This window comes from Thunnus maccoyii, chromosome 22 (assembly GCF_910596095.1).
Source record: "Thunnus maccoyii chromosome 22, fThuMac1.1, whole genome shotgun sequence".
Classification (NCBI taxonomy): Eukaryota; Metazoa; Chordata; class Actinopteri; order Scombriformes; family Scombridae; genus Thunnus; species Thunnus maccoyii.
Genome location: NC_056554.1, coordinates 5,879,611 through 5,901,752, shown reverse-complemented (window position 1 = coordinate 5,901,752; position 22,142 = coordinate 5,879,611). Strand labels below are relative to the sequence as shown.

Genomic DNA, 22,142 nt, shown 5'->3' with positions numbered 1-22,142 from the left:
AGGATCAGGACCTTGGAGAGCTGATCAAGTCCTAATAATTGTGTTAATTATTATTTACATGATTAAAATTAGTGATTCAATTTTTGAACAATATTTAACAAATATTCTTTGACATTTCTGAGAGTACAGTGATCAGGTTTCCATACTTTCAACAATTAAAACCCCGCTGATTTGATCTGTTACTCCATGACTGAACAAAACGATTTTAAAGAAACTAGAGCTGTAATTAAAAAAATAAACCTTTTCAAAAACCAAACGAAGATAAATTTGCAACAAATTAATGAACAGGATCTTAAACTGGTGGTCTGTGGCTGACCATAGGAGGGTCCAGGAGCAGCAGAGGCCAGTGTACTCGTTATGGATCATGCACTTTCACTTTGCGCACAAGCAGATCTGTTTCCACTGCAGAGAAGTGTTCCTTCTTACTACGCGGCAAATGCGCCATCATAATAGCAATCCGCCAAGGTGCAAGCGCACCTGGCTCTGAAAGGGAATGGGAGATGACACTGTGATTGGTTTATTGCATGTTACGCCGAAAACACATCCATGATTAATAAGGACCACCCCTTTGAGCCCCTTTGACCATTTTTCCGCCGTTAAAATAGCAAAAGTGGATTTGGACACACCCTAAATGCAATTGCGCTTCAGACCGTGCGCTTTAGATCATTAAAATAGGGCCCAGAGTGTGATATGCCTACATATAATTGTGTGTATAGAATAGGAATGGAAGTGAGGCTATCTCAGAGTGCAGGCTCTGAGGTTAGCGCTTGCTTCCTTTTCTTCCCTTTTTTTTATCTTAACCTTCTTCTTCTTTCTACTTGCAGAGATTTTTTGAATACTGCATTTGGCATTTAGTGATAACCATTATACATAATATAATGCCTCAAATAGATAAAGTCAATTTGATCTTTCACCACTGGTGGTAATAAGTAATCCTAGTAATCCTATAAATAATCATATATACACACCTAAATCTAACAAACAGAACAAACCTGTGTCATGACTGAAGAATACCACATGTTTTTCCAAATGGAAATAAATCACCTCTAAGCACAGTGTATATTGTGAAACACCCAACCTCCACGCCTCTGTTCAAAAATGGACTTAAGGGAATTTCCTTTTCATAGTATACAAGCATGTTGTCACACCTGCTGTCCTCCAGTGTACAGCAACAAGAATATACCCAAACAAACTCGACCAGCACCAATTACACCTCTGGTCACCTGATCACATTGATCTTTTGGAAAAAAAACAAATCGCAAGTCTGACTCTAGACCAAACCAGTCACCTTAGCCAATCACAAACAGCCTTCGTCTCCTATAAGAGTTGGGTGCATTCGTCAAAACACAGCACACAGACTGCAGAGCTTCAGAGATGATGCCACTTTGCATTCTACTTGTATTTCTCAGTCAATTATGTGAGTATTGTACACATTTTCTCACCATTTCTACTTGTATGAATATAATTTTGAGGGATTTTGTGGTTTTGAAAGTATAATTCATATATTTTGTTTCTTTATGCAGGTCAGGTACCAGCTGTTCACAAGATCTCAAGTGTAATTCAGGATAGTGGTGTCAGAACAGCCAAAGTTGGGGGAAATATTACTTTGCAATGCCTCTGTCAGGAAAATTCTGTAACTTTTATCTTCTGGTACCAGCAAACATTGGGAGGTAAACCTCAGCTCATATCATCACGGATGAAGCACAGGACAGAAGCAGAGATCTCCCCCGAGTTTAAGGAGAGGTTTCAAGTTCTTGCAAAAAGTGGAGAAAGTATCAATCATCTTATAATCACAGACCTTCGCCTGTCGGATTCAGCAACATATTACTGTGGGATTTTAGCATTCAACGCAATTGAATTTGGACAAGGAGCTTTCCTTCATGTTAAAACATCACTGTCCAACATCCAGGCTGCTGTCCATCAGCCATCATTACAGCCACTTCAGTCAGGAGACTCTGCAAATTTGAGCTGCACAGTACATGCCAAACCATGTGTAGGGGAGCAGAGCTTCTACTGGTTCAGACATGGTGCGTCTCAGCCTGCAGTCATATACCCCAGAACAGGACAATGCAAGAACATCTCCAATGAAGAGTCTGTCACAAAAAGTTGCACTTTAAACCTTTCTATAAAGTCTGTGAGCTCCTCTGATGCTGGGATCTACTACTGTGCTCTGTCCTCCTGTGGGGAGATTGTTTTCGGAAATGGAACAGAAATCGAGATTGCGGGTATGTGGTGGCAGCTGATGTTGCATAACATTGTTTTTTTTCCATTTTGAAGAAGTCATGAATGAACTCTTGTATATGAAATGGGATTTGATGTATCTCTTCTCTTGATTGCATGTTAGGAGTTTCCATTCTCCTGGTGTATTGTCTGAGTGTGGCATTGGCAGTTTTCATTATTGTGCTCCTTGTCTTGGTTTTCATTGTGCACAAGTTGAAGAAAAACCTGTGCTCTGTCTGCCATGGTAAGATTTTCAAAATCAAGGTTTTCAAAATGTTGCCGTGTTGACCTGGCTTGATCATTCCTCTATTCTGATTCACAGGAATTGTTTATCATCTGACATGTTCTGCAGCCTCTGACGTTGCGGTAGGTGAAATGAATGTATAATGAAAAGCCAAATTCATTCCTATAGAAACAACCATCATATTTGTTCCACTTATATTTCTTTCATTATTTCCTATTTTTTATTTATCCTTACCAGAGCCAAGATGCAAACAATCTCCATTATGCTGCTCTGAGTCTGAACAGGAACAGTGAACGACACCACCGAGAGGACAATGCGGAGAGTGTTTGTGTGTACTCTAAAATAAAGAGTAAAAAATAGTGAAGTACAACTTTGCTTGTCAACAATTCACAAGAATAAATGTAAATAATATGGAAATAAAGACAATAAAACATTTTAGCAAAATGTGTTTGCAGTGTTTTTGGATAAAATACATTCTGAAAGTGTTCCTCAGTCACACAGAGAAACTTCTTCGTAGAATGGAGGCAGATTTAGACAAAGCAGGCTCATGAAAATCCCCTGCATTCTATTAATACCTTCTTCTACCAGAAACGTCAGCAGAGATTGCACCATTTTATCTAGCCGGCTCTCACCGTTTACCTTTCACTCTTGCGGTGAAGGTGGTGTGAAGTACAGAGAATAAGTTTCCATTGGTGGAAACACAAGTCCCTAGCTTTAACACAGGAAGAGTGGCCTGTAGCATTCAGGTCACAGCGTCTTACAACTCAGTGAGCCCAATCTCACGGGACTGTGAAACAAGCATCATGTCCAAGGTGCAGAAAACAAATGACTGAAAGGATTTTTACATACTTTCCACTCAAAGTATTGAGATGTATTTACAGAAGAGTGCTCTGAGTGAAACTGTCATTCCAGTCTGTTTTCTTCTTCTATAAATAACAAACAAAAAGTTTCAATCATCCATAACCGTTGCACAGTTTCACTATTTCAGTTCCCTAAAACTCCGGCCCAAACTTGACCCAAAGCTTTGCTTTTTAGGAAACTCCCAATTTTGCAATGTTTTGAGGAAGTGGACATATTATGCAGGTCCACAAGTCGAACTACATGAGGTTTTTCTGGTTAAAGAAGTTGAAGTAGTGGATAAAGTCACATTGAACAGAACATACAGGAACATTTCCAGTGGTTCCTTTACTACTTTTTACATTAGAAACTGTACTAAAGTGGTGGGCAATATGGCTGCCATATAATATCACAGTATTTCATGATATTTAATGAAATATTTTCTGCTGCTGTCAGCATTAGAAGCATAATTTGCATAATGAAGGAGATCAACTTTCTTACTGTTCACACAACCAAGCTGGCATTTTCAATCATTTATGATGTACTACATTTCTTGCAGCACATTATAAATACAACACAACACAAATGAGCACAACTTCATCTATACCATTAATAAAACTGTCCGTAAGAAAGAATATTATAAACAGGCTACTATAAGGAGGTCAGAGGTCAATTTTAAATCTTATTTTCAACCTTTCCATTATTGCTAAAATGTGTATTTTGTAACATCACAGATTCTAACCAATGAATAAAAACACTCTGATAAGTTTTAAGTTTAAATTTATCAACTTGGTGTCAGGGAGAAAACACACATATTATATGTGTCCTATGAAATCAGTAAGAAACAGCAGGTCTGCAAATACCGAACAGTGATGGGAGAAAGGTCAAGAAGAGCGGTGTTAATGGTCAGAGTTGCCACAACCAGTTTTATACAGTCTTATCTTAAGACTGAAAAAACTATGCTAAAAGTAAGAAGGCTCCTTTATTTATACAGCAGATGATCCCGTAGTTTTCTCATGTACATTCATGCATATTCAACCACATTAACTTTGGAAGATGATGTTCACAGTCGTGTGTAAAAAACTGAACTCGCAACTCTGCCCTCTTGGAATCAGTCCTTTCTAGACCAAACATGAAAACTGTAGGAGGCACTGAACATGCAATCAATGTTACTTTAACAGAGTCTTTTCTGATTGGCCAATCAAACACACTTGTTCCTCTGAAAAGTAGAGGACGTATAGAGATTCTCTCCAATGATCATGGTGGTTACAACAAAATGACATCTCCAGTTTTTGCTTTGTATGTGACATGTCTGCTCTTGGGGAGAATGGGTAAGCTGCATCTTTTACATTTGGTTTCCTTTATATATCGATATTTTTTATTTGTTCTGTCATATATTATGTATGTTACAATATGCTCCCTGTCATGGTGTAAAGTTAACTGTGTATTTGCTTGGTCTCCATTTTCTCTTCAGCTCCTATTACATCTCTGAATACATCATCATCTTTACGCTTTGAATCAGTTAATGTTGGTGAAGACGTGACTTTGGAATGTTTCTATAAAGATGATGCTGCAGTGATGTTTTACTGGTATAAACAAACTCTGGGACAGAAACCAAAGCTGATGTCTAAATTCTATAAACATGATCCAAATGGCAATTTTCAAGGTGAATTTGAGAACTATCCACGCTTAGGACTGGAAGCTAGCCTTGGTAAAAATCACATGAAGATCACAAATGTGCAAATTTCAGACTCGGCTACTTACTACTGCGTAGCTGGCTATTCATATGTGTATGAATTTTTAGAGAGCATTATTGTCGGTGTAAAGGGTTCAGGTTTGAGCATCCAAGCTTTGGTCCACGAGTCGGCATCTGAGAGCATCCAGCCAGGAGGCTCTGTGACTCTGAACTGTACAGTACACACTGGGACCTGTGATGATGGAGAACACAGTGTTTACTGGTTCAAAAACTCTCAAGAATCTCATCCAGGAATCATTTACACACATGGAGGCAGGAATGATCAGTGTGACACACAAACACACACCTGTGTCTACAACTTGCTGATGAAGAGTCTGAATGTTTCTCATGCTGGGACGTACTACTGTGCTGTCGCCTCATGTGGACAGATACTGTTTGGAAACGGGACCACATTGGATTTTGAGCGTAAGTACCTTTGTAGCAAAGGTGGCCTCATTTGTTAAGTAGTGGAGGAAACTTTATAATCAAATTTGATGAACAAAGAAAGAAAACTGTAATGTCTCCTAATTGGATCTGCAGATGAGGAAGACTCTCTTGTCTTGGTGTGTATCTTGAGTGGAGCTTTGGCACTCACCACCATCCTGGTTGTTTTCCTGGCTTACACAGTATATACAATGTTCAAGACAAACAGCTGCCAATGCACAGGTAGGCTAAACTGCAGTTCCTTATATTTGAAGTGTGTAATGAACGTGATATTGAAGGGCAGCAATGTGGACATTAGCAAAGATTTACATTTTAACATGTTCATTTGTACATTGAAGAACATGCACATACCATGAGAATATACTGTGTATTTTTTATTTCATGTTTCATCAGCTGCAAACATCATCAGTGTTGAACTGTTCACTTCTGCTTCAGATTTATAGTCAAAAAATCCTGGAAAAATGAGCCAGTCAAGAACGATATTTTTTTTTTAAATAAGGCTCTGAAATGAAAACAGTATCCTAAATAAACTGATGTAAGTTTAATATTTATACTCAAATCTGGCTTTTATATTTAAGTGCTGCCTGACCCTGCAGTTTCATGCCTGTAACATTTCAGTGATCGATAAATCAGAAGAACTGGTTCATAACTAAGTTAAAAAGGAATTTTGAAAAACAATTTTGTTGTTTTTTTCATGACTAGACTTGCAAGCAAGACCATCAGCTGCCGCAGCTCCAAATGCAGAGGTAGGTATTTAAGTGCTCTAATTTTCTATATCTAATCTACTTTTTTCAATGCTTGTCTGTATCAATAATGAGACAAACACTGTTTTATATTTAATTACCAGGGCTACCAAGACGCAGATAACCTCCATTACGCTGCTTTAAGGGAGAACAAGGTCAGCAGGTCAAGACGGCAGAGGGACGACACCAGGACTGAATGTGTTTACTCCGGTGTGAGACAGTAGAGCTGAACATGTTTCATTTGTACTTTGTGTCTGTGTGACTAGAAGAATGAACTGAATATAATATAACCAAATAAACACTTTCTTTCAGTTACAGTTGAGCCAGGGTTCTTTGATGTGATCTGTTTGTCAAAGGTGCGATATTTCCACTCTCACTATACCTGCAGTTAACAATGTACAAACACACGACCACACACAACACATCTCTGTGGTGTTTGTGGAGTCAGATATTCGAGAGAGAGTTTGCAAGCCTGGAAAATGAACATTAAAACAAAGTCAGTACTGTGCCGTCTGTATCAGTCTCTAAGTGCTGCACTGTTAAAGGCATGATGTCACAATGTTTTACAAAGCAAAACCATCATCATATGACAGAAACACTATTTCAGAGTCAGAGGGACACATTCAGCTTGTTGTGCTAACATCCTGTGTGTCTGGTACAGACGAGACTCCTCTCGGGTGTGGTAGCACGTTCAGAAACATCAGAACCGGCCCTCTCACAGCAGGCTGGCGACAATACTCATCAATATGTGTATTCTGAACACACTCTAGCACTGATACTGCCTATTGTTCTTCACAAGTTGTTTACAGTAAATTAGCAGAGTGCACATCACAAACCCAGAGATGTGAGGATCTTTTTTTAGCTTCTGTGTGGTCTGCAGTCGAAAGATTCACTCTCAGTGTACTTCATGTACTTCAGTAGGACCCTCTGCTCTCTTTGTGGTTTTAAACAGGAAGTCTCTGCAGTGTTTTCATACAAAGCATCCACACAGTATAACTCTAATGCCCAGACTTGATTAAAACCTTTTTTTTACTGATGCTCTGTGACAAGTTTCCATATTGTGTCATATTCGAGAACTAAAACAGGGTTCAAATGTCCAAAACTAATAGAATAGTAACTAGTAACTCTGTGCATTTGGTTAGAGGCATCCAATATTGTCAATGTTTTTGTCAAAACCTGTTCATGTACACCAGCTTTTCATCATGTCCAGCCATAGAAATCAGGTATTTCTGCCCGCCAGAGTTGTGCCAACATACAGGCATTACATTCACTCCTATATCAACCAAATGGTGGCCATGACTGTGCCATGTGTGCTTGGGTAAGAACAGGTAACACAATAAACATCCTCATATAACAAGTCAATGTTAACGATAACCACAAAAGCTAACTGTATTTACTTTGTTTACATAATATGAACATAATATCAGGTTACACCAACACACCAACCTTTGGCACTGGCAACATAATCTCACACAATCTCACAGTCCAGAGTGAAAGTCAAAGCAGAACACTTTAGCAAGGATTATGGTTATTATAGACACACCATCCCATTACTAATACACAGGAAGTTGAAAATCTGAAAAATGCTTCTTTAAAAGCCACAACTGATTTGCGGGGATGTTGTGTGGCGATCACAAAAAATCATTATTTTTAATACTTTGAATATTTAATATATATATATATTTAATTTTGAATATTAATGCACAATCTGAAAGTATCCAAATGATATATTTCAATAAAAACCAACCAATTACAGAACATTAACTAGAGCAAGTAGCAAAGTAAGATTAGTGAGTTTTCTAAGAGCCACTCCCCACATTCATAGCAACTGGACATTACAGAACCTGATAGCATGTATGGAATGAAAGAGTAGAAATTAGATGAGTGAAACTTCTCTCCAAAGCTCTGTTTGAACTTGCAGGTCTTCCTTATTGCATTGCATTCAAGGCAGCACTTAAAATGTTTTCACTGTTTCCACATGTGGATATTAGGCGTTCCTTCTCACTAGCCAATCAAACAGAGTCTTCTCTCTGAAGAGTAGAGAACATCCTGAGATTTAATTCTTTCAGCGCAGCATTTTGAACACGATGACACCTCTGACAATTGCTTTGTATCTGACTTGTTTGTTCTTTGGGACTTTAGGTAAGTTGTTTAATTTTTAAATGTTTTTGATATAATTAAAAAAAATGTCGTGCAATCATTATGATACACTTTTATTACGGAATTAAATGTGCACTTTCTGAATCTCTTTTCTCTTCAGCTCAGATGAATGATCTGAAATCACCCAAGTATGTGCGTCAAGAGAAGACTTTTTATTCAGTGAATGTTGGTGAAGACGTGACTTTGGAATGTTTCTATGAAGATGATGCTGCAGTGATGTTTTACTACTGGTATAAACAAACTCTGGGACAGAAACCAAAGCTGATGTCTAAATTCTATAAACATGACAAAAATGGCAATTTTCAAGGTGAATTTAAGAACTATCCACGCTTAGAACTGGAAGCTAGCCCTGGTAAAAATCACTTGAAGATCTCAGATGTGCAAATTTCAGACTCGGCTACTTACTACTGCGTAGCTGGCTATTCATACAAGTTAGAATTTTTGGAGGGCACTACTCTCAATGTAAAGGGTTCAGGTTTAAACATCCAAGCTTCGGTCCATCAGTCGGAATCTGAGAGCATCCAGCCAGGAGGCTCTGTGACTCTGAACTGTACAGTACACACTGGGACCTGTGATGATGGAGAACACAGTGTTTACTGGTTCAAAAACTCTCAAGAATCTCATCCAGGAATCATTTACACACATGGAGGCAGGAATGATCAGTGTGAGAGGAACAACAACACACAAACACACACCTGTGTCTACAACTTGCCAATGAAGAGTGTGAATCTTTCTCATACTGGGACCTACTACTGCGCTGTCACCTCATGTGGACAGATAGTGTTTGGAAACGGGACCAAGATGGACATTGGCAGTAAGTAACTTTCTAGCTGTGGTTTCATATGTGGTTATGATTTCTACCCACTCAATATTCCTACAACTCTGTAATGTCTCCTATCATCTGAATCTGCAGATGAAGTGGACTTTGTCTTGGTCTACTTCTTGTTTGGAGCTTTAGCATTCTCCACCATCCTGATTGTTTTCCTGGCATATGCAGCATATACAATGAACAAAAACTGCTGCCAACGTACAGGTAGGCCAACTGTTATTTATTACTGTTGATAGTTTCTATTCATGTACTTAATATTGGAGGCACAGCTATTGGAAGTTGATAAGAACAACAAGTCAATCAAATCAAGACAAGAGTGTTAACATATTCCACCACACTGATTACTTCCACATACTGTAGGAATATATTTTCATGTTTTATCAACTAGAACTTCAAGTTTTTATTTATCAATTCATAGGAAACTGAGCCAGTCAACAAAAATATTAACTAAAGAGGCCATAAGTTAGAAACTTTATACTGTACTGTTAAATGGTGTCAGTGTTACAGTAAGAAGTGGTTTTAGTTTGGATCTTTATTGATTTATATCTATCATGGTGCAATGGTTCATTTTCCATCATGTTTGAGAAATATATTAGACATAAAATCATAAGTTTTAAAAGGTCTTAAATTTGTCCTCCCATCACCAGCTTAATGCATTTTAAAAGCTTTTGTTCTTTTTTCACAACTCAAGAGTCTCAAGAAAGATCTCCAGTGGACTCGACTCCAGATCCAGAGGTGAGTGTTCTTAGAGTTGTACTACTACAACAACAATATACTGTATATTACAGCATGACAACATGTACAGGGGATGAACACAATTCAGTACAATCATCCTAAAATAAGACATAATGAGACACAGGATGTATACTAATGTGGTGATTGCTTCATACTTTATTTTCAGAGTTACAGAGATACAGACGACCTCCATTACGCTGCTTTAAGGGAGAACAAGGTCGGCAGGTCAAGAAGACAGAGGAACGACACTGGGACTGAGTGTGTTTACTCCAGTGTGAAGCAATAACCTGGCTGCACTTGGCATGACTAAGTCTAAGTCTGCCTATCAATCTATCTATAATGTATATTTAAGATGTGTTTTTTCTCTATCTGTCTTTCCCCTTATTTGACATACAAATAAACATTTGGTCATTTCTGAACCTTAAGATGTCTTTTAAAACTGAGTAAGAGAAAGAGAAAGCTACAGAGAGTGTGCAGGATAGTGAGTGAGAGTGAGGAAGTGAAAGCAAAACGTTTCAGGCACTGAACTTTAACGTTATTTGGTCCATGTTTGTGGTTACTTGCTAATTCAAAAGCAGATAAAGCTCTGCCACACTAAGGTAGTTCGCCATCTCACATATCCTGTGCTACAAATGTTACTGGTCGGAGGGACACAGTCAGAAAGGTATTGCAAACATCAAGTTTGTCTGATGCGGACGTGACTCATTCCCCACATGGTTACAGCCTCAGAAACAACACGTTGGGCCTTCTCACAGCAAGATGGCAACAAGACCTACCAACATGTAATTTCCTATTTGTCTGTCAGATAGTGAGAGTTCACCTAAAGCACACAGATATACAGTCTTACCCGAAACTGTAAATGTGTTTATTGTACATCACAAACCCAGAGATATAAGAATCTTTTTTTTAGCCTCTGTGTGGTCGGCAGTCAAAAGATTTACTCTCGATATACTCCAGTCATGTACGTCTGCAGGACCCTCTGTTCTCTTTGTCTTTGTGGTTTCAAACAGGAAGTCTACAGTGTTTTCATGCAAAGCAGCCACACAGTCTAACTGTAATGCCCAGAGCATTTCAGTAGATTGTGTCAGCAAAGCAGCACCAAAAAGCTGTGACATGATTTAATAAAATAATAGACATCTCCACCTAACAGCTCTATAACATTAATATACTGTATATTCTTGGTTATCAGATTGTTTTTGTCAATATCATTTATAGTGCTGTGTAACTGTATTGCCAAAAACCCTCAAGACTTTGCTGTTAGTATAAGCTTCTTATTATATAATCTACTAAAGACCAATCAGCTCTGTGACCACTGAGTCTAAACTTCATCTATGGTCTTCTCATAAGGGCAGGTAGTCTTGCTTTTAATTTGACAAGTTTACATTATGAATTTCTAATTGACATTGTGGGTGTATATTATATGATGTGCTGTTGTGTGTAGCTTTGTATTTTGTATGGTGTATTCTGTGTGTTTTTTGCATTGAACTGTTGTGCTGTTGTATGTTTTGATTGTGGGGGACAGCGGATGCACGGCTAACTCCGGTGCCGTGCATCTTTTATAAATTGTTAAAAATTGTACACTATCCCAATAAATAAATACAATTAGATGTCCTTTTTCTAAAAAAAACATATTTCTGCCTGTCAGACAGCTGTGCCAACACGAAGGTGTTACACGTACTGTTGTATCAACCAAACCAAGGCCACTGTACATGTGTTTAGGGGAAGCAGCTGAAATAATTTACATCAGCATATATAAAATGTACTGCTAGCAGCAGTGTAAGCTATTTGCAGCCATAATAACCAGTGCAAACAAAATGTTCTTTTCTTACAAGGTTTGGTTAAACATCACAGGGCCTTCTTCTTCCTGTCAGCAATGACTCTTTCTTTCTTTGAGCAAGGTTTCAAGCCCCATGTTGACCCACACACTGGCACTCCATGTGCTGCCATTGGCAACAACATCTAACAAAGACTCACAGTCCACACAGCAGAGAATGCAGGCAACAATTATGGATATTATAGACATGCCATACCTATGACTGATACATGGAATATTGAAAATCAACAAATTGTCACTTTAATAGCCCATTAACCTGAAACACCTCAGCAAAGAAGCCACAACTACTGGTTGGGGGCCATTGTAGGCAAAGCTTTTTTAACAATAATCAATCAAATAAGATCAATCAGATAAGAGTAAAAACATTGCCATGTATTGCAGTTATTGAAACCTTACAAACATCCACTAATACCTTCTTCTAACTAAAAACATTAGTGCAGGTTGCATCTTTAAATCTAGCCAACTCTCAGCATTCACCTTTATCGCTTCTGTGGTGGGAAGACTGACCTTTTGACTGAAATATGTGATAACTTTCAAAAAACACACTGTTGAATAAAGTGTGAGAGACGATTCTACTCATGGAACAGGTGATGTGTTGGAGTCAGGTTGTAATTTCACGTTGAAAATAATACAATGTAAAGTAAAAGAAGGAGGGACAGTGGATGGAAAGATAATATACTGAGCTCCGCAAATACTAAAATACTAAAAACAACTAGTGAGTGGAGCTACTTTCAGCCTGTCTTAGTTCAACCTAACCAAAATCCTGACCCTACCCTTGGCCAAATTGTTTTAGATGCCCAACCTCTATTAAACTTTCAGTTCCCTAATGTTTCATTTTACACAGATAAAAGTTGTTATACTGTCAAACAATCTTTTTGGGGTACATAAAATAAATCTTCATACACACACAATGTAATTTGGGGTCCAAGGTTTGCACTTGTGTCTAGCTCAGCAGTGTTAAGATGTGTTTACTGGGGTCAGTGTAGTAGACATTCATACAGCACCAAAAGAGCAATTCAGTACTTCTTCAAATATTTCAACAACCAAGTCTCTTAATCCACTTCATTTCAGTTTTCTACACTCAAATCTACAGTTACCTGAGAGGAAATGTGTGATTATACATCCTGCCTCTTTGTCTTTGTAATTGCTTTTGGCTCTCAAAGTCCTCTCTAAATACCTGTTTAAACCTCTTCACACTTTTACTGCTGCTGATGCCGGCCAATAAAGGTGAGCGATCTGTGGACTAGAGAACTCTATTTGAGCATAACTCAACTGCACTTTTTCAGCAAGTTATTCCTTTTTTGTGATTTTTAAACATCAGGCTTAAGAGTTATATTGTGGTTCTGGTACCTCTCTCCATGTGTCTTGTCTGGGAACCAACCAATTGACAATGGAGGCGGCGCTGAACCTGTGTTCATTGTTTCCAAAATAGGACATGCAGTGTCACTTCTTGTTAGCCAATCAAACATTGTCTTCACTCTAAGAGTAGAGAACATTTAGAGGTTCTCTACATTCAACAAGATATTTTGAACACGATGACATCTCTGAAGTTTGCTTTATTTCTGACTTGTCTGTTCTTGGGGAGAACAGGTAAGTGTTGCTGTTGCATTTGTATCCTTAAAATGTATATACATTTTTGTTGATATAATTTCTACATTTTCTTGCAATCTTGTTATTAAATTAAACTTCTATCATTGCACTAATTGCAAATCTCCTTTGTCTCTTTTCTCTTCAGCTCTGGCAACTAATCCTAAATCGTCCTTATCTGTACACCAAGAGAGTGGATTTTTATCAGCTAATGTTGGTGACAACGTGACTTTGCAATGTTTCTATGAAGGTGATGTAGCAGCGATGTTTTACTGGTATAAGCAAACTCTGGGACAGAAACCACAGCTCATCTCTAACTTCTATAAACATGATACAAAAGGCACTTTTCATAACGAGTTCAAGAATGATCCTCGCTTCACATTGGAAACTAAAAACGGTAAGAATCACTTGACAATTTCTGATTTACGTATTTCAGACTCGGCTACTTACTACTGCATAAGTTGCTATTCATACAAGTTTGAATTTGCGGAGGGAATTACTGTCAATATAAAGGGTTCAGGTTTGAACATACAAGCTCTGGTCTATCAGTCGGCATCTGAGAGCATCCAGCCAGGAGGCTCTGTGACTCTGAACTGTACAGTACACACTGGGACCTGTGATGATGGAGAACACAGTATTTACTGGTTCAAAAACTCTGAAGAATCTCAACCAGGACTCATATACACACATGGAGGCAGGAATGATCAGTGTGAGAGGAACTACACACAAACAGACACCTGTGTCTACAACTTGCCAATGAGTCTGAATCTTTCTCATGCTGTAACCGACTGTGCTGTCGCCTCATGTGGACAGATACTGTTTGGAAACGGGACCAAACCAAAGGGTGAGTAACACTTTAGCAGAGGTTGTTTCATATGAGAAGTAGTTATGATTACTCCCTAATTGAAATCTAAATTAATACAAACACAACACTAGAGAGTTCTGTGTCCTGATGTGTGTTTCTGCAGATGAGGTGGGCTCTCTTGATTCTCTTGTGTATTTCTTGAGTGGAGCTTTGGCGTTCACCACCATCCTGGTTATTTTACTGGCTTTCTCAGTGTGCATGATGAACAAGAAAAACGGCTGCCAATGTGGAGGTAACTGGGACGGTTTCTATCTGGCAACTTGTTATCACTGATTATGGCTTTAAATAAAAAGCTTTTTCTTTGTTTCACAACAGAATCTGAAAGAATTTCAGCTTCCGCCCCAACAAATGGAGAGGTGAATATGACCTATTTAAATGAACTGTTGAATAGTATTAACATGCAATATTGTTAATGAAAAAAGATAAGACTAAAATGTAGTTCAAAAATAAAAACTTTACAAAATCTTTCTTCATTTTTGTTGACAAAAAAAGGAAACAAAATATTATAGACTTTTTTTTCTAAATTACAATCGAAATATCCAAATATGTGTGTGTGTGTGTGAGAGAGAGAGAGAGAGAGAGAGAGAGAGAGAGAGAGAGAGAGAGAGAGAGAGAGAGTGTGTGTGTATGTGTCGCAAGTGTCGGTTATATGCTGGAGTGTGTGTGTGTGTGTGTGTGTGTGTGTGTGTGTATGCCGGGGGATGCTGATGTGAAAGTGCAGCGGGTCAAATTAAAAGATACAATCTTATGTGAAATAAATTTGACAAAAATGATATTTTTTGGCTCAACTAGATTGACTGAAATGTTCAATAAAATCTGATGACTACAAAAGACTGAAACGTCGACAGCTTTCATTGCCTAAAACTACACTAAAATAGTTACGGTTATCTTTTACTAAAAAAACAGGGTGAGGTTGAATAAATATGTTGAAAACTAACAAGGACATTCCACAGGACTAAGACTAGATTAAAAAAATATTTAACAAAATTAACACTACGGTTGAATTACCACCCAGACTTATTTTATAGCACGGCAAAAGGTGATTTTGGACTTCTCTTGGACTTGTCATTTGCTAATATTTTTGCTACCAGGCTTATCAAGATGCAGACAACCTCCATTATGCTGCTTTACGGGATCACAAGGTCAACCGACCGAGAAGGCAGAGGGACGACACCTCGAGTCAATGTGTGTACTCCAGTGTGAGGCAGTAGAACTGGACAGGTTTCAATACTCTGTTTTTCTGTAAGATATCATTTTGTTAACATCTGCTTTAAGAAGTAATGTAGATTTTCTTAAAAGAGGAAAAGTTTTGTCCACATCATTTCAAATACTTGCAATTAGTGTAAAGACTTGGGTTGCAGTAAACTACTTCCTGTCTGATGTTTTTTAAGTGTTGTCAGAGGTTTAAGGCCATATTTCTACTATCACTTTGTATCTGAAAACATGATGCACCACTTAATTTTACCAAGAAGAACCTTCACCATGGACAATGTAAACAGACCACATAATATTTTATTAAATTGACTGCACATAACATAGAATATTACATCTAGGAAATATCTGTTATTCTTTACATGTTTTTTGTACATGTTGCTACAAACCCAGTGATTTAACAATCTTTTTATAGCTTCCGTTGTGGTCTGCAGTCAGAAGATGAGATCTCTGTATGCTTTGCTAAGAGTCAGTCATATGTATGATGAAAACTCTGCTCTGTATGGTTTCAAGCAGGATGTCTCCACAATCTTACTTTGTTTTCTTCCAAAGCAACTACCGTGTGCATTTATAATCTTTAGATTGTTTAATACATAAATGATTTTTCACAATGAAACCAGTATATTTAAGATGCCAGGTTCACGGATGTTGTACAAATGGAGGAACATAATGTAAATAAACTGTTACACTATTTTGTGCTAAATGCAGCACTGTGTTTGTGTTTTTGTATCATTAATGAGCTAATAATTTAATATAATCATGTTACACTTTGACATTGAGAAACTGTGTGTACAGTATATAGACTATAAATATCATCAATAAATATTGCACTGTCATGTCAGAAAGCTAAAATGGCAGGAAGATTACAACATTACCGATGTGGTAATATGATGCTCATGGTGTGGTTACCAAGACCCCACTAATCCCCATCAGATCAGATCACAATCAGGCAACCACTGTACCGTAGAGACATCTGGATTCAAAACTGGTAGCAGTGCCACCAGATTAGTTACTTCTTAGGTATTCCAGTGAAAACACAGAGTGGGTGGGCACAGAGAAAAATGGGTGGGCCTAGCCCTTCCAAGACCAATCATACTTCTGAAATGCATATATTAACCAAAATAGACCATTACAACTATACTTGCCTGAATGCATCTCAGTTTATTCATACCTTATACATCATCAGAGGTAATGTTACAGGCACCAAGACAAACATTAACAGCATCATACTGTGGCCACATATTCACACACACACACACACACACACACACACACACACACACAGCTGACAGATGCAAAAGCATCATTACTCATATGTATGGATAGAGGTGCACCAACATGAACAGTGACATTGAAAATGACACTTGAACATGGCCTGGCATGGCGCCAGGATGAAGTGACTTTGAATTTTTTGTTGTTCTTCATAAAATAAATTAACTGATTTAACCATGCAGCAACTTTTTTATCATGTTGCATGCCTGACACAAAACAGCGCTGTCCATGGTTCTGAAACAACAGCTAAGCAAAAGTCACGTTTTTTGGCCAATAATTTTGCTGTTTTAGCTATTTTTCTATAGATACATAAAGCTTAAACAGAGGGGGCAAAAAATATAACTGAGGGCGCTAAGCCCCCTTAAGAGAGTGATGACACACAGACACACACACACACAGATGGCAGACACGGCAACATCAGCATCCAGTAGTAAACCCAGCAAAAATTATTCCCCATAAGCAATAATATTGAAACAGGCAACAGGCTACTATAGTCTGAAATTGTAAATTAGCTTAGTTTGATGGTTACAGAAGGAGATGATGGGGCTTGGTGCTGAACACTGACATTATTTCATTATAGTCCAACGCTTCAGTTGGTTCTGTTTCAAAGGAGAGCAGGGGCAAAGAGTTCAGTCTGTATGTCATCCCTGATGGCAGTTTTTGTCTGACTGACAGCAGAAATGAGTCTTTCAACAGTAACATTATAGCTTGTAGCTGCTGACTTAGCAGCCACGTACGTGTTGTTACTACTTGGAACTTGTTGAGGAGAAACTGTTGCAGGAGGAGGCATCTAGGTTGACAATGATGGCTGAGCTGGAGCTGAATTCTCTTCTTCCTGCTCCTGACATCTCAAGGCTTTGTTTCTCCATGGTTTTCATCTTAACCTACAGTAAAAGCAGCTAGTTAATGGACAGTAGGCTTCTGGTCCTCTGTGCAGCAGCGCAGTGAAAGAGGAGGGGCTGCTTTCAAGGGTTAGGGTTAGTTATTTGCAAAATGCAGCATATGGTAAACAAGAAGTAAGAGACAACAACTGCTTTATTTTCATTGGTCGCGTAGTCAGATTTGAAACAGTACTCATTGACTGCTATTCATTGGATGATCCAGCAAAAAAGGAAGCCTTCTGATTGGCCCACTCAGGCCCACCCAGAGCTATGCACTAGTCTGAGGGCCGAGCACCTGTTGGGATGGGTCGGGATGCCCAACATGGCATAATTTCCCCAGCAAATCTGATGCGACAGGCTAAAAACTGTGGTAATTTTCAGTGTAGGACTGTTGATATTCCATTTTATTAATTGTTAATATTTTTTCAGGTGATAAAGTAACCATTTAGATTCCCAATATGTGGTCAGTTTATCCAAACAACACCTGTTTATAAATTTGCTCTGATGTTTTCCATAACCATAGAGCATGCGCACCACAAACTTCCACTGATTTAAGTCACATTTTTCCTGTACATAATGATTTAATTGCTTAGTCTGTTTGAACTGCACTTTGGTCACATTTAGCCTCTACTGATACACCAAGTCTTCCACCTCAGCCAAGCACACAAACTTTTTTGTGATATTTTGTGATTTTTTGAAAAAATGTTCCGCATTTCCAGGTTTTTTAAATGCGCAAATTGAAAACAGGTGGACTGAAATGCAGCCTTTGAATGTGACCCAGATGACTCTTGGTAATATGAGTGACTAGCCTGCTAGCTAATATGATAGTAAGATAGTTTAGAGATTGTTGGAAGGCTTTGCACTATTTATGCAGGCTTGCTGTTTCCCCCTGCTTCCAGCCTTTGCACTAAGACAGCCTATAATATTGTTGGACTCAACATACAGAGATAAACTGACACCAGTCTTATTATCTAGATAAATATGAATAATGCAGCAAACAAGAAAAGTCTGAATTGTTCTGTAATCATCACATTGACTGAGAAAACACAGGAGGAAATTCTGTGAAAATGGCTAATTGATCGGGTCTAAGTGGAGCATGTTATTGCAATAACAAAGTTAAAGAACAAGGCAGAGAAATGCTTTTATAAAATATTCTATTCCTATGCTCAGTTTTGTTTCTGCTGTGAACACAGGAATGAGGCAGTCATTACACCGAGACCTGTTAACCTTGACCTTCATGCATTTTGCTTTGTATATCATTCATTGTTCTGCCTTTGTGGTTTTCAGCAGGATGTAGAGGTGTTTGCACTCTCACATAGATGCTTCTTAAGATAAAGACCACTTAAACATCCAAAGACAGTGGATATCACATTTAATATTGAAACAGTTTAATATAAATCTAGTTATGACGACAACAAAAACAAGGAATATGATACACTGATTGCATTAGTCATTTTGACATGTCAGAATGCAAAGTGTTGTGACAATCAAAAAACAGTAGACATTTAAAAAATATAATCAAGCAAGATATGAGAGTTACTATAAATCCAGCTGACAGTTTTTACTGTTTTCCACCAAAGGAAGAAAAAATGAAAACTGAATCCCAGTGAAAAATGCTGCCACTGAGCTCTATGGTTCGTTATGAATAAGCAGCACATTGTGACTGGAAAAGACACTACAGTTAAGATTTCAAATGTAGTTTTTGAATGCCTTCAGCATCATAAACTGAATGTCTCTCACCATCTCCAATGTATTAAGGTGGTGTCAGAAATATAAACAGTATTCACATTATCTCAAAATGTTTTTAATAAAACCAAGAAAATGTATTTATAAACCATATTAATACTATTAAGGGTAAGTTTGAACACATTTTTCAATGCCATAGTGTTAACTGGTCCTATACAATACAATAACAAGAATATGAAGCTTGTTCATTGAAGAACAGGAAAGCTGGTCTTTGCCAGAATTTGAAGCCAGACAGAAAAAAGCATCCAGAGGAAGCAGATTTAAAAAAAGAAAAAAGTTTGTATCTTGGGAAGAGTCATAAAAGTCTCATTATAAACTGCTCAAAATCATAGGAATAAGGAATATTTATGTTCTTTATTAAATGTTAACTATAAAACTAGCATAGTTATATACCCCAGATAATACAGTGACATGATCAATCCATTGCCAAAAGCAGAGGTAAAAACACTGTGAGGAGTGTCTTTGCTTCAGTTACTTCTCACCATGTGATTCTTCTTAAGGAACAAAAAAACACTGACACTATACGTGGCAGTGAACATGTGATCAATATTGCCTGGTTGGCCAATCAAACACAATCTTGTCTCTGAGGAGTGGAAAATGTATCAAAGTGCTTTTCATTCAACACAGCAATTTCAACATGGTGACATCTCCAGCGTTTGCTTTCTGCCTAACATGTTTGTTCTTGGGAAAAATGGGTGAGTTGTGTTTTTATAAAAGCAGTTTTGTTTTAATGTTTTTCATTCTCTTTGTTGTTTGATTAAGTTTCAGTCCTAATGTAATTACTTGTATTTTTTCTGACAATGATATCATTTCTGTCACATAAAATTAATTGTGTATTCACTTTGTCTCCAATTTCACTTCAGCTCAGACGACTAATATGATGCAGTCCACAACTGTGCATCAAGCGGGTGGTTTTATGTCAGCTACTGTTGGTGACAACCTGACTTTGCAATGTTTCTATGAAAGTGATGCTGCAAAGTATTATTGGTATAAGCAAACAGTGGGACAGAAGCCAAAGCTCATCTCTATGACCTATAAGTTCGATAAACATGGCACTTTTCATGATGAATTCAAGGACAATCCACGCTTCACGTTGGAAACTAACGTTGGTAAAAATCACTTAAAGATTTCCAATTTACACCTCTCAGACTCAGCTACTTATTACTGCGCAAGTGGTTATTCATTTATGTTAGAATTTGCAGAGGGAACTATTGTCAATGTAAAGGATTCAGGTTTGAACATCCAAGCTTCAGTCCATCAGTCGGCATCTGAGAGCATCCAGCCAGGAGGCTCTGTGACTCTGAACTGTACAGTACACACTGGGACCTGTGATGATGGAGAACACAGTGTTTACTGGTTCAAAAACTCCCAAGAATCTCATCCAGGAGTCATTTACACACATGGAGGCAGGAATGATCAGTGTGAGAGGAACAATAACACACAAACACACACCTGTGTCTACAACTTGCCAATGAAGAGTCTGGATCTTTCTCATGCTGGGACCTACTACTGCGCTGTCGCCTCATGTGGACAGATACTGTTTGGAAACAGGACCACGTTGGACTTTGAGTGTAAGTAGCTTATTTTGCACAGGTTATCACATCTGATAAATAGTGATAGTTATGTAACAGTAAACAAATTTTAAATGAAGGCAGTAGACAAAAGTTCAAAAAAGCAGAAAAGTGTAATTTCTCCTAATGTCTTGATTTGTAGATGAGGAGGTCTCTTTTGACTTGGTATATTTCTTGAGTGGAGCTTTGGCGACCACTGTCTTCCTGTGTGTTTTACTGACAATCTTGGCACATAAGATGGGCAAAAGAAACTGCCAGTGTACAGGTAAATGGTACTGTTAATTGACAGTTTGTATTCACTAAACCTGGCTTTGGAGTAAAATAACTTTATCTGTTTCACAAACAGAGTCTCAAGCAAGATTTTCAGTTCCCTCCACAGTTGCAGAGGTGAATATTATTTCTTTAGCTTAACTTTTAATAACACAAACAATGAATTGTCTTATGACAGAACCACATTGTGATATATATGTATGTTATTACCAGGGTTACCAAGACGCAGACAACCTCCATTATGCTGCTTTAAGTGTAAATGTGGCAAACAGATCAAGAAGACAGAAGAGCAACACCAAGAATGAATGTGTGTACTCCAGCGTAAAGCAGTAGAACTGTACATGTTTCATTTGTACTTTGTGAGTAAAATTGGATTTTATTAGTGTCTCTTTCGAGGTGTAATGCAGCCAAATTAATCTCTCTACACACTGGGAACCCTCTACTCTCTCTTTGTTTCTCTCTTGTTGGAGGATCACAATGAAAATATGTCTTGGACATTTTGTCTTTTATCCCCAGTGCTTAGCCAAATAATGTTTGTCCATTTGGTGTGATTAAAGATGAAAATAAACCTTACTTGACAGAAAGACAATGTAGGTGTGTGTGTGCGTGTGTGTGTTTTTTTTGTGTGCATAATTTGCTCTCTCCTTTTCTGTCCATTATCAGGCTACATGAATGAGCGTAACAGGTTAACACAGTTAGCTCCAATATTAGGAACAGTAGTAGTTTTAGAGCATGATGTACTGTGTACTGTAGTATGAAACATCTTAGCCTTAACACAACAGACCACTCTCTGTCAGTTCTGTGTCAGCACGGTTCTCTAATGTACTGACCTCAGACCAGTGTTCATACTGGGAGCTCGCTGCACACTGTAGTGTTGTCTCTTATAATGGCTGATAGAACTGTTTGAACCAAAACTCTGACAGTTGGAAAAGAAAAGAGTGAGACCAAGGATGCTTT

General features: G+C 38.0%; 5 protein-coding genes across 5 annotated transcripts; all 5 read left to right on the top strand.

The window, feature by feature from the left end:
- Nucleotides 1-1,367: 1,367 nt before the first annotated feature.
- Nucleotides 1,368-2,880, top strand: LOC121890049. Its single transcript, XM_042402305.1, has 4 exons — nt 1,368-1,417; nt 1,524-2,225; nt 2,345-2,586; nt 2,702-2,880. Exons 1-3 carry the CDS (start codon nt 1,375-1,377, stop codon nt 2,506-2,508), a joined length of 909 nt encoding a protein of 302 aa, XP_042258239.1. The 5' UTR covers nt 1,368-1,374; the 3' UTR covers nt 2,509-2,586; nt 2,702-2,880.
- Nucleotides 2,881-4,572: 1,692 nt separating this feature from the next.
- LOC121890042 lies at nt 4,573-6,508 on the top strand. The gene is made up of 5 exons (XM_042402298.1): nt 4,573-4,632; nt 4,776-5,462; nt 5,577-5,702; nt 6,183-6,226; nt 6,328-6,508. The coding sequence occupies exons 1-5, from the start codon at nt 4,578-4,580 to the stop codon at nt 6,445-6,447; spliced, it is 1,032 nt and encodes a 343-aa protein (XP_042258232.1). The 5' UTR covers nt 4,573-4,577; the 3' UTR covers nt 6,448-6,508.
- Nucleotides 6,509-8,254: 1,746 nt separating this feature from the next.
- On the top strand, nt 8,255-10,233 carry LOC121890035. Its single transcript, XM_042402291.1, has 5 exons — nt 8,255-8,365; nt 8,484-9,197; nt 9,297-9,416; nt 9,904-9,947; nt 10,114-10,233. The coding sequence occupies exons 1-5, from the start codon at nt 8,311-8,313 to the stop codon at nt 10,231-10,233; spliced, it is 1,053 nt and encodes a 350-aa protein (XP_042258225.1). The 5' UTR covers nt 8,255-8,310.
- A 2,876-nt stretch (nt 10,234-13,109) lies between these two features.
- On the top strand, nt 13,110-16,120 carry LOC121890033. Its single transcript, XM_042402288.1, has 5 exons — nt 13,110-13,371; nt 13,517-14,212; nt 14,337-14,465; nt 14,549-14,589; nt 15,325-16,120. The coding sequence occupies exons 1-5, from the start codon at nt 13,317-13,319 to the stop codon at nt 15,442-15,444; spliced, it is 1,041 nt and encodes a 346-aa protein (XP_042258222.1). The 5' UTR covers nt 13,110-13,316; the 3' UTR covers nt 15,445-16,120.
- Nucleotides 16,121-18,985: 2,865 nt separating this feature from the next.
- LOC121890024 lies at nt 18,986-21,650 on the top strand. Its single transcript, XM_042402275.1, has 5 exons — nt 18,986-20,039; nt 20,208-20,915; nt 21,058-21,180; nt 21,262-21,302; nt 21,399-21,650. Exons 1-5 carry the CDS (start codon nt 19,982-19,984, stop codon nt 21,516-21,518), a joined length of 1,050 nt encoding a protein of 349 aa, XP_042258209.1. The 5' UTR covers nt 18,986-19,981; the 3' UTR covers nt 21,519-21,650.
- Nucleotides 21,651-22,142: the final 492 nt, after the last annotated feature.

Excerpts from the sequence above, each read along its gene's own strand:
- LOC121890033 (XM_042402288.1), top strand. The coding sequence starts at position 13,317 with ATGACATCTCTGAAGTTTGCTTTATTTCTGACTTGTCTGTTCTTGGGG. Across the intron at positions 14,466-14,548 it reads AAACGGCTGCCAATGTGGAG|AATCTGAAAGAATTTCAGCT; the intron begins GTAACTGGGACG and ends GTTTCACAACAG. Across the intron at positions 14,590-15,324 it reads CCGCCCCAACAAATGGAGAG|GCTTATCAAGATGCAGACAA; the intron begins GTGAATATGACC and ends TTTTGCTACCAG.
- LOC121890042 (XM_042402298.1), top strand. The coding sequence starts at position 4,578 with ATGACATCTCCAGTTTTTGCTTTGTATGTGACATGTCTGCTCTTGGGG. Across the intron at positions 4,633-4,775 it reads TCTGCTCTTGGGGAGAATGG|CTCCTATTACATCTCTGAAT; the intron begins GTAAGCTGCATC and ends TTTTCTCTTCAG. Across the intron at positions 6,227-6,327 it reads CCGCAGCTCCAAATGCAGAG|GGCTACCAAGACGCAGATAA; the intron begins GTAGGTATTTAA and ends TTTAATTACCAG.
- LOC121890035 (XM_042402291.1), top strand. The coding sequence starts at position 8,311 with ATGACACCTCTGACAATTGCTTTGTATCTGACTTGTTTGTTCTTTGGG. Across the intron at positions 9,198-9,296 it reads GACCAAGATGGACATTGGCA|ATGAAGTGGACTTTGTCTTG; the intron begins GTAAGTAACTTT and ends CTGAATCTGCAG. Across the intron at positions 9,417-9,903 it reads AAACTGCTGCCAACGTACAG|AGTCTCAAGAAAGATCTCCA; the intron begins GTAGGCCAACTG and ends TCACAACTCAAG.
- LOC121890049 (XM_042402305.1), top strand. The coding sequence starts at position 1,375 with ATGATGCCACTTTGCATTCTACTTGTATTTCTCAGTCAATTAT. Across the intron at positions 1,418-1,523 it reads TGTATTTCTCAGTCAATTAT|GTCAGGTACCAGCTGTTCAC; the intron begins GTGAGTATTGTA and ends TTCTTTATGCAG. Across the intron at positions 2,226-2,344 it reads AACAGAAATCGAGATTGCGG|GAGTTTCCATTCTCCTGGTG; the intron begins GTATGTGGTGGC and ends ATTGCATGTTAG.
- LOC121890024 (XM_042402275.1), top strand. The coding sequence starts at position 19,982 with ATGGTGACATCTCCAGCGTTTGCTTTCTGCCTAACATGTTTGTTCTTG. Across the intron at positions 20,916-21,057 it reads GACCACGTTGGACTTTGAGT|ATGAGGAGGTCTCTTTTGAC; the intron begins GTAAGTAGCTTA and ends CTTGATTTGTAG. Across the intron at positions 21,303-21,398 it reads TTCCCTCCACAGTTGCAGAG|GGTTACCAAGACGCAGACAA; the intron begins GTGAATATTATT and ends TGTTATTACCAG.